At 59.2% G+C, this 18,025-nt stretch overlaps 1 protein-coding gene across 3 annotated transcripts in view; it reads right to left on the reverse strand.

Annotated features, from left to right (window-relative positions):
- Positions 1-18,025, reverse strand: part of TRAPPC9 (trafficking protein particle complex 9) — a 269,592-nt gene that overhangs the window by 61,057 nt on the left and 190,510 nt on the right. For all 3 annotated transcript variants that reach the window (XM_036263854.1, XM_036263852.1, XM_036263853.1), the window contains one exon: positions 4,004-4,157. In XM_036263854.1, the coding sequence (XP_036119747.1) occupies positions 4,004-4,157 (154 nt within the window). The remainder of the gene's footprint in view (positions 1-4,003; positions 4,158-18,025) is intronic.

The raw sequence follows: 18,025 nt of genomic DNA on the forward strand, positions 1-18,025 counted from the left end.
GGGACCTGGGAGCAGGCACACAGCTAGGAGTCAGGCCTGCGGGGACCTGGGAGCAGGCACACAGCTAGGAGCCAGGCCTGCAGGGGACCTGGGAGCAGGCACACAGCTAGGAGCCAGGCCTGCGGGGACCTGGGAGCAGGCACACAGCTAGGAGCCAGGCCTGCAGGGGACCTGGGAGCAGGCACACAGCTAGGAGCCAGGCCTGCAGGGGACCTGGGAGCAGGCACACAGCTAGGAGCCAGGCCAGCCCTGAGGAAGGGAGCCGGGAACTCTCCATGGTTCTGAGGAGCCTGCCTCCCCTTAAAGGGACACAGCAATTAAGTTTCCAGCTAAGTCACAGGCTCTTGTCCCCAGACCTGCTCCTGTCCTTTCAGAGGGCGGGGCGGGGACGGTGCGGCAGGAGAACTCTGCAGTCGCTGCTGGAGGGACCCAGGCTTGGCCAGTCCCCTGGACCACACCCACGAGTGATGACTGACAAGCCCTGTGCCCTTGACCCAAACGCAAGTTGCAGCCCACTCTGCCTCTGGAGCCCACGGGCAGTTTCTGACTCGCGAGGAACCACAAACTCATTCCCCAGTGGCCTCCACACTCACCACTCCCTGCCTCAGACACAGCTCAGGGACCTGCAGCCCACCACAACCTGTTAGGGCAGAAACAGCAATCCTCACCGCACTCCTCGGTGTTAACCCTTGAAAGGCCTCTCCAAGAGCCCAGGTGCAGGAGTCGGACCTGCACCGCCCTGCATGTCCTTACAGTCTCGGTGCTCATTTCCAAGAGCAGGCAGCCAGCCCCAACACAGAGCCAAACATGTCACCACACCCCACACGGCACGAGGCCGGTGGGCAGAAGGGCTGTGTTTCATCATCCTACCGGAGCCATCGTCCCAAACTGAGTCTGATCACCTTGCCCCCTGGCTTGACACCCCGCAGAGGCTCTTGGGATAAAACCCCAACACGTTAGACAGGTGCACCTGATCCGCTCCCTGCCGACCTCTCCCCTTGCAGACCTGCGCCTCGGCACGTCCCGACCATGCCAAACCACCGGCGCGTGTTCCAGCCGACGGGCTGCTCCCCGCCTTGCGGCCTGACGCCTGCGCCTGGTCTTGGTAGTGACCACCGGCCCGTCACCCTCTGTGGGACAGCCTCTGATGCACCCCAGCCCTTCCTCCTCCCTGCACGTGAGCCCTGCACCTGCTGGCACATCTGCCCTGCACCTGCCGCTCAGCTGCATGCACCTCGTGTGCCTTCCCCTGCAGGCTGAACCCACACTAAGACCCACTGCCTATGCCGCACCGGTTGCTGAGGATGAGAAGACCAACCAAGGTGAGATCCTTCCTGCTTTTAAGAAGCCCAGTCTACTGTGCAAGGATCTTATCTTATTGGTCATCCATCATTATTACATTTAATTAACCAATATTCGTGCAGGGCCTTTTTATGTACCAACGTCTGCATGCACACTGTCTCAGTCAGTCTATGTGTCTCGGGAACGGCGCATGCTCACGTCCGAACCTTCGGAGCACACGGCGAGATGCACGGAAGCAGAAGGTTAAAACACCTCCCCTCCCACATTCCGCTCAGCCATTCGCAGTGAAATATTTGGGGATGTTACTGTCATCAAAGGGCTGTTTGAAGCCATCCAGCAGCCTTTGAGAGCCTGTCTGCTCATGTGACCCCGTCGGTACTTTAGAAAAATGACTGTTCGATCAGCCCTTCGCTGGGGCCCGTGCAGCCCAGCGGGTGACTGGGCAATTCGGAGGTGCGGGCTGGAGCCCGCGGCCTCGCCTCACCAGGGCAAGCAGCCCCGCGCTCCGCACGCCTGGCTGTTACACCCCGTCTACTGGAAACTGCCCCCGAGTGCTTCCGGGTGAGCTCCCTGGAGTGGGCGCCGGGTGGGTGCTGCAACTCAACATCTCACGGTGGGCTGTCTGTGCCCACATCAGTTCTGCCATAGCTACGGTGCAAGGACTAGCCGGCCCTACTTCAGCTCAAAGAAATCGGCCAACTGTCATGGACAGAAAGTACGCGAATGGAGTGCTCCATGATCACTGAGCCTCTCCCACGACTGTTTCCACGCTGTGCTCTGCGCTCAGGGTGCTGGCTGTTCTCGGCTCTGCCCCCTGGCGTCAGAGACCCGACAGGACGGAAGTGTCGGGCAGTGCGGTGAGCTGCAGGGGAGCCCGCGAGGCCTCACTGCTGCGGGCCCTGAGGGCTGGGGAGACCCAGCACGAGAGGCAGGGGGGACGGAAAGAGCACTGCGAGGGGGTGCAGGGGGCACCCGAGGAAAGGGGTGTCTCTCAGGCTGCACCCTGGGAATAATCTGGAGGCCTTGTCTCTGCCGCTCCTAGCAGAGCTAGGAGTGCGGACTCCACAGCTGGGCGGCCAGACGCTGGTCCCAGCTCAGCCACTGAGGACCTGGGAGACCTGCGACAGGTCAGTTAACCCCGCTGGGCCCCCGTTTTCTCATCTGAGGGATATGAAGTATATCTACACACATCCCTCAGAACAGTGCCCGGCACCTGGCGAGACCCACACCTCAGCTCCGCAGTGTACAAGACATGGTGCTCATGTGATTGTCCCCCCAAAAGTCCACAGAGCATGTACAGCCCACTGTCCCCCAGCACAAACAATGCACATTGTGTGTGCAAGTTCACACACACACACACACCACACACATCATACACACCACACACACATCACACACACTACACACATATCACACACACCACACACATCATACATGCAACACACCACACACATCATACACACACACCACACACATCATACACACACATCACATACATAGACACCACACACACATCATATACACACCACACACACACCACACACATCACAACACACACCACACACCACACACACACTACACACATCACAACACACACCACATACACCACACACATATACACACACACCACACACAACACATACACATACACACACACCACATACACACCACATACACACACCTCACACACACCACATACATACACACCACACACACATCATACACACACCACATACATACCACATACACACACACCACATACATACACACCACACACCACACACATCATACATACAACACACCACACACACATCATACACACACCACACATACACACCACATACATACACGCCATACACACCACACACATCATACATACACCACATACATACACACCACATACACACACCACATACATACACACCACACACACATCATATACACACCACACACACATCACACACACACTACACACACCACAACACACACCACACACACACCACACACACACCACACACATCATACACACACACACCACATACACACACCACACACCACACACACACCACATACATACACACCACACACCACACACACATCATACACACACCACACACATACCACATACACACACACCACATACATACACGCCATACACACCACACACACATCATACATACACCACATACATACACACCACACACACATCATACACACACACCACACACACACCACACACATCATACACACATCACAACACACACCACACACACACCACACACATCATACACACACATCACACACACATCACACACACACACCACACACACCCCACACCCAGCCTGAGCGCACATGCGCATACACACACACACCCCCCCCCAGGCTGCATGGGCGCTTGGCCCAGACAGCTGCGTCCCGTGTGCGGCTGTCAGTCTGAGGGACTCCTCAAGCCCAGTGCTGACAGGTGGCCGTCAGAACCGTCACAAACACGAGCATCGACACTGACAAACCTGTGATCCGAGGCCAGCGCTCTGCCCGCCCGAGGCCCTTCCCTGCCCTGAATCAAGACCTCATTAGTGGGCCCTGCGAGTGGTGGGGCCAAGAGAAAGGCCGGCTCTGTCTGGCCTCCTGGCCGTGGGTTTCTGAGCTACCTGTAGCCACCCCCCCTCCGGGGCCCCTCCACGCCGCGCGGAAAGGATATGATTCGCCAGCGGACGCCCAGCTTGCTGTTGATCTCCAGGCCGCGCGCCTCCTGCCTCTCCTCTTCCAGCTGCTTTGCATTCGCAAAGTGTCCGTCCTCCCCAGGGGGTTCTGGGAAACTCTCAAAGTTGAACTTGTCCACTTGAATGGCCATTCTAAGAGAAGGGAAACAGAGCAGAGAATTAGCCAGGAGAGAGCCACACATGCCAGCGTGAGACAGTACAATGACTCATTAGCGCGATTCATCACGGATTCATTCCGGGAAAATGAACTGGCAGACCCCAGGGCAGCGCCCGCGCGGCAGGTGCAGAACGGAAGGCACGGTGGTTCCCAGGCCTCGGGCAGGCAGACGCACTGCTGTCCTTGCTCGTGTCTGCCCGTCTTCTGCCGCGGAAGGGCTGCGCCGAGCACGCGCGTGGGGGGTCTGTGCAAGTGCTGACCCAGGCGAGAGCCTGGTCTCGGGGCTCCCTGACCGGGACCTTCTGAGAAATGGGAGGATGGTTCTGAAGGAGGTCGGAATGGAGCAGTTCCCAGAGCGCGGCAGAGGGGCAGAGCGATGCAGGGCGAGGCCAGCAGCCCCTGAGGGAGGGCTCTGTCTGCCACAGGCTCCTCACTCTCTACACCCCCACCTGCTTGTAAACCGGGAAGGGTGTGGTCACTCTGTAAACAGGTGGGACAATGTTGGCAAATGCACTGGGCACTTTAAGAGGGTCCCTCCAGATGAGCTGAAGGGACGAGACCCGAGTCCCAGATGGAACAGGGGCCAGGCCCCCAACATGCCTCCCAGGATGGGACATCCTTGACCTCATGAACCACCGGTCAATGTCAGCCCTCTCAACAGGCCACCGCATGGCCCCTCCCCACACGGGTCCTCCCGGGGCAGCGGCACCACCTCACCATGAAAGGCCCTGGCGGGCACAAACCACCACAGTCCAGTTGCTTCACCTACGATCTCTGCTGATCTACCCCATTTGTAAGATGTTGAGCAGATTAATGACAATGGTGGATGCAAAGTGGTCAGCACAGTGCCCAGTACACAAAGGACACTCTCTGAATAGTGGCTGCTGCCGTGACCGTTGAGCCCACGTCACAGAGAAAGAGACCAAGGTGCTGAGGCGGTAAGATCACCCCGGGCTTCAGGGGGCCCCCCGGTGCTCCCAGCCCCTCCTAGACCATCCTACCAAGAACAATGCCGGTCATCTCGGATGAGTCAGAGCTAAACAAAACTAACGCCACCATCAAATGCCAATTTTCATGTTGAATTTTATGGCCAAACATGACAGTAGCAGTCGAGAGCTGGCACTGGAGAAGGTGCTGTGATTTTCAGTCTATTAAAACCGCGCGGGTTTTTAAAATACTGTGTCGTGTGAGTCAGTCTTGGAACAGCCGATGACCTCGCCAGGCAAGTCACAACGATGGTATTTAAACACAAGTCAAGGAGTCGGATCAGAGGGAACATCTGCACATGATTAAATTGGACTTTCGTTGGGAGGTAACTGGCAGCTGGAGGCCGTACTCTGAAAGCATGTGGGCACCACGCAGGCGTCTGACTGCAGGATGCCGGCCTGCGCTCTGCCCACGGAGCACAGCCCAGCGAGGGGCGCGGCCAGGCTTCCGAGGCGTCCGTCCTGAACAAGACGGCTGGCAGCAGTCAGGAAAAGAACATGAATATGACACCTGGATCGTGCCCAAAAAGAAGATAATTTCTCCTTAAGCCTCATAGATAGATTACGGTTTAAAAAAATCCTTCCTTCTTATTTTTAATTGAAGAGAAAAGATACACCATATTCTAAATACCAGAGCCCTGCACAACCCCATCGAGCATGTCAGCCACCAACGGACCCCAGGGCAGGGTGCCCACCAATGGACCCCAGAGCAGGGCACCCACCAACGGACCCCAGAGCAGGGCGCCCCCCACACGGACCCCAGAGCAGGGCCCACCACACAGAGGCCTGAAGCCTCAGGTAGTTAGTGACAAGAGGAGTCTGCCCCGCTCACCTGAATGCGAGGCACACACCTGGTGGGTGTGTGTCCTGCGCAGCTACAGGGAAAGAACGCTGGACGAGGGGTCAGGGCAGCTGATGAGCCATCGCTCTGCCCACCTGACTGAGCGAGGCTGACAGCCTCTGTTTTCCCTTCCGTTCAGCACGGAGTCCCTGGGGGAAGGGCTCAGACGAGGCACCGCTTCCAGATCCCCTCCAGCGAAGAGCTGGTGCTGAACTAAATCTCAGGCTCTCTCCAGCTCCTCTACTTCTAGGGGCCAGTGGATGAGACCTACGCAGCAATGTCACATCACAGAAGACGTGGCCGCACCACCAGGCAGCCCGAATCTGAAGTGGGCCCCGAAGGGGGGACCCCCGCACGGCGCAGCTCCCATGACCCTGACAAGGTCTGCATCTCGCACAAGACTGGCAGGAAGAGCTTCAGAGCTCGACAGAGAGGGTGTGAGGGCCAGACACGATGCTGGCCACACCGCGGCCCACGCAGGGTGCTGCCCGGCGCCAGACTGCGGGCGGGAGCCTGGAATAAGCCACCTGCAGGCCCTCGGCTGGGGCGCAAGGGGCTAGAAGGTGAAGCAGAAGGCTCCGTGGGAGCGCGGAGAGGCGGACTTGTAGGCGGCGGTAGGTGCTGCAACAGGAAGCTGCGGAGCTGCGGAGGGACGAGTGCTGCCCGAGCGACCCTGGGGGACAGGGGACAGCGGACAGCCGTGCTGGCTGGGCCGGGACAGGCGGGGGAGGGGAACCATCCTGGGACAGCACATCACTGCCGAGAGCTGAAAGTGGTGGAGTGGGAGGGCGACACGGATCTGGGTGTCACTCAGACCAGACAGAGGGCACGGGAAGGCACAGAGGAGGGCGGTGGGAGGGCCCCACGTGCGTACACCTTCCCTCGCTGCTGCCAGGGGCAGTCAGAGCCTCCATCTAGCCCTGGCAGGGGGCCCACACCGGGAGGGCTGTCGAAGGCCAGTTTTAAGAAGAGAGGTCAAGTGGGCAGCGCCGAAAAGGAGGATCTGAAGGAGGCGGAGGGGAGGGTGTGGACGACGGGACAGCGCACACTGAGGAGGTGCAGCCATTACCGCGCTGATCCTCAAAGTGAGCGTCACTACGGTCACAAAGCCGATGAGGAAAATGAGGCACAGGCAGTGCCGTGACCACCAAGGGCCCGGAAGGGTGAGGACAGAGCCAGGAGGCACCGCCCCATCTGGCCGCACGCCCCGAGGGGAGAGGAGAACAGTGGGACATCCCGAGCGGCTTTCTTTCTGCTCTGCTGCTGAGGAGAGCCAGACAGGGGTTCTTTCCATCTTGGTTCACACGGACCACGGTGGCTTCTCTCATTGGGCTCCTCGGAAGCAAAGAACCAGCAGCGCTAAGTCACCCTGCAGCAGCTCCTCGGGACAGCCGCAGAGAGCCCCCGGGGTGAGCTGGCCACACGCAGCCTGCAGGGCCGGGTGCTCCGCCAGTTTCCAAGTTCCCAGTGCCTGTGCGGGTGCAGGGACAGACATGTGGAAGGACCCTCCGTGGAGCAAGGCCCTTGTGTGAAGATGTCCCCGCGTGGGCTGAGCCCGCGGAGGGCCCCTTCCCCAAGCACTTCCTCCCGGGCGTGGCGCTCGCAGCTTCGCTCCGTCCTCACAGCTACCCGGGCTGTGCGGTCATCACGGTTAACACCGGATCCTACAGGCAGAAGCGGGGTCGGGCAGAGTGCATGCGGCCCTTGGGGCAGAGAAAAAGGGGCACACTCAGGAGATGGACAGAGCCGTGTGCCCAGTGTCCCTGTTACCGCGGTGCCCAGAAAGGGTCACAGGAGGCCTGGCAGCTGCCCGGGCAGAGCCCGAGTGTGCCTGCGTCCCCTCTGCCAGACTCTGCTCTCTGGGCAGAAAACCAAGTCCTACTTGAAGCCCTCACGCTGTGACCCAGGGAGCGTGTCCTGAACACTCTGACCCTTGGGCCTGTCATCGGTGGAGTGAGCATTCACCCACGTAAGAAGAGGTGGCCTAGGGAATGGTCAGGGGGCGCATTCTCAATAAGAAAGCCTTTCAGAAGTGCTGTTATCACAGCTGTGTCTTCCCACGGGCACCTCAAACTCAGCGCACCCCAATCCAGACAAGCTCCCTCCAGCCGCTCCCCTCGCACCCCTGCATGGCCCAGGAGTCCGTTCCTTTGCCCTCCGGGTCCGGGCGGCTCCAGGACGTGTGGACCTGGCCCTGGTTCGGGCCTCCTGCTTCCTCCTACTGCAGCTGCTGGTGGCGGTCATTCCAAGTCCGCTCCCTCCCACCCCTCCCTGCCCCTCCGCCTGCGCCCAGGAGTCCACCCCACTGCCTGCCCGTCCCTGAGGGCGGCCGCTGGCCCCTCCAGCAGAACTGGGTGAAGCAACAGTGCGTGAGAAAAGTGGACACGGACCCCAAGGACCTCCACGTCCTGTCCAGCAGCATCCTGCTGGGGCTCCTGCAGCTATCTGTGGACAACGGACGAGGAGGTTTAGCCGTGGCAGCCAGCAGTCACCCCTGCACTTGGGACAGGTGGAGAGGGGAACAGACCAGTTTTCAGGCAGGTGCGGTGGCCCCAATCCCCAGCAGGAGGACGAAATCCCCAAGGCAGGACTTCTCAGAGGGATGTGTACATCAGAAATGGCCTGAGTATCATCTGTGCACAAAACAACATCCACCTAACCTTCCACAAATAGCGCTGACAACAAAAATACTGGACCTATTTATAGAACACAGATCAAGACTTCAAGATTTCTTTAGATAAAAATTTCTGCAAGGCCAACATTCATTCAAAAAGGCAAAAACACCAGGGAGGAGTTCAAGGTTTTCAGTGAAAGCCCCTAGTGCTACGCGGCCCTTCTCTGGGCCAGGCACTGTCTCAGCTCCCCCCTTAGTGCTCATGCAGGGGGTGCAACCAGAGAAACCAGGGCCACCATGCTAAGCACTATGGGAGTTCATCCACATGTAACCCCCATGAAATCCCCGAGTGTGGGCATGGTGACTCCTGGTTCTGTAGACGGAAAACCCAAGGCTCCTAAGGAACTCCTAGTATCATGAGGGACGTAGACAGGGAGGCGGAGGCCTGGTAGCCAAGATCCCATAAGTCGGAGTCAGCGGGATGCTGGGCAAGGAGGGAGGGGGACCGGAGGAAGAGTGTCCAGGTCCAGCCTGAACTAGGCCGCAGCTGAGACCACGTGCCCACCATCCTGTGCCCCGGGACCTGCAAGTCAGCAGGCTGCAAGCAGATGGGGGGGGGCTGGAATGGGGACACGGGCGGCCCGGAGGCCCACAGACAGCACAGCCTGCAGCCAGGGGAGAGCTAAGCCGGGGCTTGGCACCTTCAGTCTCCACAGAGGCTTTGACAGGGCTGCGCTGGCCAAGGTGCTGAAGTGATGGAGATGGGCCAGGTGCTGGTGAGTGGGCGCGGCAGGAACTCCACAAAGACCCTGGAGACCTGAACTCCAGTGGGAGGGATGGCGAGAAGTGGGGGCTCCTCCACACGCCGAAGCTGGTCCTGATGGTTTCGAAAACCAGCTGTTCTGATGAAGCTCTGGGTAGGACCGCACAACCATCGAGACAGCAGCCACACGCCAGCCTCCGCTCGCAACCTGACGCCCGGAGGTGGGTCACAGCGGGGTCTCTGCACCGTCTGAGTGGCACCCAGCACGAGCCTCTGAGATCTGGACTCTGCCAGGGTCTCCAGCGTCCCCTGCCGCCAGCGTCACCCCAGGCCTTGTTCATCCAGGACATGAACACCCGGTGCTTAGTCTAGTCCAGGTCTGAGCCCCCTTCGCCTGGCTGAGCTCCCTTCACACCGCCCTGTGCTTCCCGGTCCCCGGATTAAGCAGATACGGGAAAGGTCGGCCTTGCGGGCATGCGGCTGCCCAGTGGACCCAGCCCTCGGGAGAGCAGACACAGCCGACTTGTCTCCACCTCCCGGCGCTTGGCACGCAGCAGATGCTGTGAGAACACGGGTGCACCCAGAAGCCTCTCTGTGGCTAACGCACTGTCCTCTGGAGGGGGCTCCTCAGTCCAGGGCTGACAGGCTCTAAGGCAGTGAGATGCCCCATGTTGTTAACAAAATGCCTCGATCGTGCTAAATCAGTCGCCGTTAGTAAAAAAAAAAAAAGTGCTATTACATCTAATTACACATTTCATCAATTCTGAATTAAACCTTGTGCTCCCTAAATTAGATGAGAAAAGCACATAAGAATAGGAAATGCCCAGAGTTCCCCTGCAAACAATCGAGAGGTGAGTGGCGGGCTCGCGAGGGGTGCCGTGTGTCCTCTTGCCACCCCGGAGACGAGGGCAGGTGATGGAAGGTGTGTCCAGGCTGTGGAGACAGAACCTGGATATGCCTCCATGTCTACGTCATCCGGCGGCAACCCATGGGCCTCCTGGAGCATTTTCTTGCCATACAAATAAGGACAACTTCAGAGCATAGTCGTGAGATTGAAGACGCCACAGGCCACGTGCTGAGCACCACGTACACATGCAGCAGGGGTCGCTGGCCTCGCTTCCCACCTTCCACAGCATACACTCCAGCACTTGACCCAGCAACAGGGAGCAGAGGAAACCGGGAGAACAGGAAATACAAACGCCCTAGGGGGATACCCAAGGCCCCCCACTGTCTGGCCCCTTCCCCTCCAGGCCCCACTGTGGGACACACCCACACTCCTCCTGCACACCCCGTCATCCAGCACAGCAAAGACTTGGAGAACTGGACTGAGATCTACACCCCATGCAGAAGCATCTCAGCCTGACCCCGAGGGGCACCGGGTGGGACAGACCCAGGATGCCCTGGGGCCAGCTCACAGCAGCTCCCAACAGTCAGCTGCTGGCGTCTCCTCAACACTGCACTCGGTGAGACCATGTGGTAGCTTGAAACTGGCTCTGGGGGAGCATTTGTACCACAGACATTGGCAGACCTACCACCCAGAGATGGTGGTTAACAATTTACTAGGTCACAACTGGACAGACCAAAACCCATGGAGCAGAGGCCTGGGAACCTGAGCTGGAGGAACCAAGACCCTGACTTCCATCCAAGGAGGGAGGAGAGTATGACCAGAGCCCAACAGAACGGCTGCCCGCCAAACCGACCCTCAGTGTTCTCCAGAGGGTTACCGGAAATGACCCGCAGAGTCAGGCCACAGAAAGTAACATTCACAATGTCCAACGCAACGTCAGACACCTGCCAGGCACTGCTGTGCAAAGAAAGAGAAAATGTGGCCCCGTCTCAAGAACCAGCGATGCCACCGAGGTGATGCCAGCACTGGCACCACGGACAGAGGCGCTGAGGCCGCTGTGTAACCAGGCTCCCAACAATTTTTAAAAAGTGGAAAGAACAAAAAAGTTGGACTATACAACAGGAACTATTTAAAAAGGCAAAAAGACTGCAATCTCCTTGAGGGTCCGGGCCATGGCATGCGCACCTGTAAGATGGGGTACAGGAGGTGAGGGGTTCGCAGTCCGGGAGCCGGGGGATCAATGACGAACAGAGTGGATTCTGCAGACCCTGCACCTCTCTGTGCACGGCTGGCACAGACAGCATTTCGCACTGCAGACGGCACAGACTAGGCGCTGGACAAGTGTGGCTCCTCTTCCCTTCTTTCTGGGGTCACCCGGACGCTGTGGATGCAGTTGGCGGGAGATACGGAGGCCGCACCCCGAGGGCCTGTGCCTGTTCTAACGTGCACGGACTCCCTGCGGCCTCCTGCGTGGGGTGAGCGGTGGGCCAGGGCAGCAGCGCGGTGGCCTGTGGTGGACACGTAATATCAACAATCGCAGGACAGCTCAGTGCATCCTAAACGGTCCTCTCTCGGGCCAAAGCCCCCCCACGGCAGGTTGGGTGATGGCTGGCTCGGATCACACTGGAGAACAAGGGAGCTAATGACTAGATCAAAGCTTTGGAAATGAGCTCCTGTTCTGCATGCAGGGTGGCGAACACGGATGCTCCTCAGGCCTTCAAGGAAACAGACACATGCTATTTATACCCTCCTTTCTTCCAGCCAAGACATTCAAAGGACAGAAAGGTAACAGTGACAAGATGAATATTCACAGACAACTTCAATCCTTCCAGACTGTCAGAGACGATAAGAGGCAATCCCACGACTGGCCCCGCGGAGGAGGGGGCTCAGAGGCTTCACTTTCAACCAGTCGCAGGGCTGGAGGCCCTTAGACTCAGGATCCCGGAGAGGCTCAGAGGAGGAAGGAGGCCAGGCAGGGTGACCAGGGGAGGGGAATCACAACCGGCACCCCGACGCTCAGGGCGTGGCACGCGTGTGAACTGGTGGGCTCGTCACAGCCTGCTAGTGCCCCTTGCGCAGAGGCGGGCAAGCCCCGCAGGAATCGGGCCTCGGGCACCAGAGCCTGCCGGCTCCGAGGCCCCGGTGCACGGCACAGGAAGCTAGGCAGGCCCGGCTCTCCCCCTCCCTCTCCCCCTCCCGGGCTGCCCCGGGGGTCTGGGCAGGAGCTTGCAGACGATGCCAACCCCACCTCTACAATTATGAGCCTCGGGGGACTCAGCCATCTGCTCTGAACACGAGCACCTGAGTGGTAGGTGCCGGCCACACGAGGACCATGTTGCCCCAGTCCTCACAACTTCTCGGGGGCAGGTGTGACACCCGTTGCCCAGAGGGGACTAGAGCTCTGGGGTCAGTGACGAGGCAAATACAAGTAACGCAGTCTCCACACTCGAGATCCCGCCGCAGAATCACGTGTGAGCCGAGCCTGAAAGACGAGCGCTCCCCCAGGTCCGGCCCACTCCCTCGAGCCCCAGGGGAAACAGCGCCCACTGAAACCCGGTCTAACGTCAGGAACGTTCCGGGTGGACTCCGCACAGAGTAAGCCATCCCGAGGCCCCACGAAGCCCCTCTCTGCCCACGGCCTGTTGCACAGCGCCATGGCCATGGGGCCGTCCTGTCTGCGGGGCCACGCCCGAGGGTCTGAACACGGGCAGCCAACGGGGCGCGCGCTGGGCTCTGCAACTTGCCAGCCCACCAGACACAGAGCTCTGGCCATTATGTCTGTCAGCAGTCGGGAAGGATCACAAGCCAGGTGCTGGAGGGGGAGGAAAACGAAGGCCGTTCACCCTGAAAACACAGCTGTGATTTATTGCTCTGGCGCAGACGACGACGACCTGTCAGAGAAACTGCTGGAAACGGAGAATGAGAACCACCCAGAGAGCTGTTCTCATTCCACCATCCAGACGAGAAAAGGCTCCTCTGGGAGACCCGTGCCGCGGCCCCTGCCCGCGCTCACTAGGATTCGCCGAGCGCCGCGGGAGGCAGGCGGCCAGGGTCTGGGGACAACAGGGAGGCTGCAGAGGTCGAGCGCAGGGGCGTCAGGTGAGGGCAGGCGGCCAGGGCCCGGGGAGGACAGGGAGGCTGCAGAGGTCGAGCGCAGGGGCGTCAGGTGAGGGCAGGCGGCCAGGGTCTGGGGACAACAGGGAGGCTGCAGAGGTCGAGCGCAGGGGCGTCAGGTGAGGGCAGGTGGCCAGGACTTGGGGACGACAGGGAGGCTGCAGAGGTCGAGCGCAGGGCTGTCAGGTGAGGGCAGGCGGCCAGGACTTGGGGACGACGGGGAGGCTGCAGAGGTCGAGCGCAGGCGCATTGGAGCTCAGGAGCCCAGACCTGACAGGCAAGGGCACGGGAACCTGGTGGGTGAGCCCGGGCAGCCCCAAAGCCTTCCACAGAGGGGCTTCCACCCAGCCAGGCCGTCACCATGACAGGGGCACATGCCTCACCCCACCCAGTGTCAGGCCCGGCCACTCGCTTTGGCCACTGGACCTGTGCAGAGTGACGCATCCATGCTGGGCGAGAAGCTTCAGGATCACGTCACGGCGCAGCCACGTCCTGCTCCCTGCCCCAGCACAGGGTGAGGCTGGCTGACCTGAGACGGGGGGCGGGGGGGGGGGGGGAGCAGGCTCCAGGGCCTGGCCACGGCTCCGACATGTCATGTGATCACAACATTTGCTCTCATGCACTGAGGTCCAGGAGCAGCTGGTTGGCACAGCGTGACAAGGTGACAATACGCAGTTCTCCAGAAACACTCCTCACCCTTCAAGGCCTCGTGCACGGCCACACTCCCGGGAGCCCTTCCTGACTCCCCGGCCCACAGCCCGTGCGCCTGTCTGCCTGGGGACTCGAACACTTCTTCCTGGCATTGCAGTGTTCTGACCCAGTTTCCCTTCTGCTGTGGACAGCATCCCTGAAGACATGCCCCAGGGGATGCTGTCTGGGCTCTGGTCTTGTCTGGAACAGGGAACTCCATCACCAACAGCGCCTCCAACATTTCAGGAAATGCCCCATGAGCACATGAACAAATGTTGCATTATGAATGACCACGTGAACTGTATTCTAAGATCCTGCAGCTCCAGCCCGCCGAGTGAGCTAACACCTCTACCACCGGGAGTAAGCCCCACCTTCCGGTCACCCACCTCCTGCGTCGCTGGAACAAGCAGAGCAACCAGTTACTCAGATGCCAGGGCACAGCAGGACCCTGGTGCCAGCAAAGGTCTCGTCGGAAAAAGAGGTCAGAGTCCTGAGCCCTCCAGACGGCAGCCACCGGTCGCCGGCCACAGCAGGACACTTCTGCATGACCTTCCCCAACTCTGCACCCCACCTGGGCTTCTCCTCCCTGAGGACCACAGACGCTGTATCTCAGACTCTCCTCTGCACGTTTGCGCTCCGTTTTCTCGACGCCCCCCGCTCCCCGCCCCCCCAGCCCTGACGTGGTCTCTGTTCTCCCTGCGCTGAGTCTGGGGAATCAGTTCATAAATAACTGGTACCTACTAGAAACCCATGGAACCAGCTGAGAGGCCGAGGACAGGATTCCAGGTGCACCCCACTGGGCTGTGTGAGCCCATCTAAATTACGTGACCGGTCTGGACCCCGATGTCCTCACTGACAAACAGCAGTCATGAGGCCTTGTAAGATCAGGGTGCAGAGGAGAGGTCTGCCACCCCAGTGTGTGGCCGCCAGCAGGTGCCATCTGTTACTGTAGGGGTCCACCTGGCATAGTGACATCCTGTCCCTATGTCTCCATCCTCAGCTGACACTAAATTATAGAAACCTACATGAGCAGCTACACTTAGCAAAATTCATTTTTGAGAACAAATTAAACATTTAAAAGATTGAGCCATAGTCCACCAGTGTGGCTCAATGGACTGAGCATCGTCCCATGACTGAGAGGTCTGGGTTCGATTCCCGGACAGGGCACATGCCCGGGCTGCAGGCTCGATTCCCTAGTAGGGGGCGTGCAGGAGGCAGCTGATCCATGTTTCTCTCTCACATCGCTGTTTCCATCTCTCTCTCCCTTCCTCTGTCTACAAAAATCAATAAAACATACTTTTTAAAAGACTGAGCCGTGGCATTGCCTTCACTCATCCTGCAACATGTTGTGTGTGCCGACAGGCACGGGTCAGCGTTTCAGGTGGATGTGGCCGAGTGTCCAGCCGTTGGAGTGGCCATGAGCATGGTATGAGCTGCCTGGGGGGACGTCTCCTGTCCTTATGGTTCGTGGTGACCATCTATCTGCACAGACAGCCAAGAGTCTGGGCTCTTTATTTATTTTTTTACTATTTAAAATTTTTTTCTTTATTGATTTTAGAGAGAGAGGAAGGTAGAGGGAGAGACAGAAACATCGATGAGAGAGAACATTGACCGGCCGCCTCCTGCACGCCCTCCACTGGGGCTGGGCCCACAACCTGGGCATGTGCCCTGACTGGGAATCAAACCGCAGACCTCTTGGTGCAGGGTCCACGCTCAACCACTGAGCACACCGCCAGGCCAGTCTGGGCTCTTGGAATGTGGCTCTCCCCGTCTCTCAGGCCACGAGCTGCTGACCGCCTCCCAGGGCTCCCTCAGGGTGCTCACAGCACCTCGGAGTCTTTTACTTGATAACCAGCCCTTCCTGAGCCCTGCTTCTAAAACACTGAGCATTCTTGTTTCATTCTCTTCTCCCAACAGCAACCTGACTCCCGTCCTGCCAAGGAGCCTCCCGGCCAGACAAACGGCTGAGCCGTCCCTGGACACCAGGCAAGGCTCCCCGCCCTGCTTATGCAAACACGCTGGACACAACGCCCAGGGTCGCCCTGGTCAGTGTCCGTGCAGACAGGGCCCAGCATTAGCAGGACAGTCGCGCTGAGCAGCCGCCCTACTCCTCCTCGTTTTCCAACATGAACACGTGACTTTGGCAGGGGAGAAGGATGCCAACTCGGAGAGCAGGAGAAACCCCTTCCTGGGAGGGAAGGGAGAGCAGCAGGCGGACTCGGGACGAAGGCAGCTGGACAGGACGGGGCCCGAAGGACCAGCAGTGGAGCGAGAGGGCGGTGGCACGAGGGAGGCCAAAGCCGGGCAGCCCAGGGGTCGCTGTGCTCAGGGTGGACACGGGTGGCGCCAGGCAGGGCCGGGAGAGCTCCTGCAAGGGGAAGGACCACCAATGAAGACACTCGGAAGGCCCAGTAAGGGCAACGAAGGCGCCACATGTCACCGCCCCGCCGACTCCATGGGTCCCAGCCGCGCGAGGCCCGGGTGGTGGTGCCGAGCGCTCAGTGCTGCAGTGTCACCTCGGCTGTGGGCTCAGGAAGCAAACAGGGCGGGAACACGTTCCGAGACTCGCAGGAGAGGCACACTTCCGAAGCCGGTCTCACCCAGAGAGCCATCTGGGCTCTCAGACAGGTCACTGGTCGGCACACACCCCTCAGTCCACTGCCCCTCCTCAGAGGGCCTGTCCAGGCTCCACCGCCGGCGCAGGAGCTCGGGGACCAGCGGAAGCCCTCCCCTTTCTGAATGGCTGTGCGACTCGTTCACCTGGTACCTCGCCTCTGCCACCTCTGCGCTGACATGAGTCACTAGACAGGGAAAGAGAAGAAGCCAAGCCCAAGTTTATTTTAATTGGGGAGATTTTTGTCATTTTCTATTCCAACCAATATTACTTCTTCCTCATCTTCATTTCACATTTCATACTGTGAAAACCTCGCAGCACCAGATGGGAGGAAATGAAACATCTTAATGAAATGGGGGGAAAATAAAAATGTGAATGAATCAGACGACCGAGCTAGAACACCCAGGACGAAGGAGGAGGAAGCTCCTGACTCGGAGGGCCTGCGGGCCCGCGTCCACACGAGCCGAGGGCTGCGGTCAGCCGGGCAGGGCCTGCTGCATGGCTCACGGGCAGGGACCACACCCGTCCAGGCCCCACACCAGTGTCGGGGAGGCAGCTCCATGGCCACCCAGACGCCTCCTCCAAGGAGCCCTGACCACACCAGCCCCGAGGGCGTGGCGGCACCCCGGCAGACTGCGTCCTGCAGAGGGGCCGAGGCTGCGGTGCCCCAAGCACCCGCAGAAGCTAAGTGTGCAGGTGGGGTGCTCGTGGCAGCCATGAAGGGCCCCGGGCGGCACCTCCCATCGCTGTCCTCACCGAGAGACAAACACCCCCAGTAAAGACAGAGATGAGCTGAACGATACCAGCTCCGCCGAAGTGTCTCTGGAGAGGACTGCAGCCCAGGCTGCGGGCGCACCTCCTCCCCCGAGCGGCGCTCACCCAGGTGGGCCTCGCTGGCCGCGAAATGAGTCGTCTACTTAGAGTTACTGAAATCACAGAGTGCGCATTAAACTCGTTAACGATATGCAGGCTGGGTGTTTTTAGGGGCAAATGTACTGATGCTGGCAATTTACCTTAAAATGCATGAACAGTCCTGGCCGGTTTGGCTCAGCGGTTAGAGCGTCGGCCTGCGGTTCGGAGAGACTCGGGTTCGGTTCCCGCTAAGGGCATGTACCTCGGTTGCAGTTTGTCCCAGGCCCTGGTTGGTCGTGCGGGTGGCAGCCACTCGATGTGTCCCTTTCACGTCGATGTTTCTCTCTCTTTCTTCTCTCTCCCTCCCGCTCTATCTGAACAAAAAATGGAAAAATGTCCTCAGGTGAGGATAAAAAAATAAATAAATAAAATACAATAAAATGCATGGACAGAATATCATGGGTTGCCATCAAGATAAAAGACAGAGGGACACACGCAGATATGATACAAATGTGTATGAGC

Source organism: Molossus molossus, unplaced genomic scaffold (assembly GCF_014108415.1).
Source record: "Molossus molossus isolate mMolMol1 unplaced genomic scaffold, mMolMol1.p scaffold_m16_p_16, whole genome shotgun sequence".
In the NCBI taxonomy this organism is placed as follows: domain Eukaryota; kingdom Metazoa; phylum Chordata; class Mammalia; order Chiroptera; family Molossidae; genus Molossus; species Molossus molossus.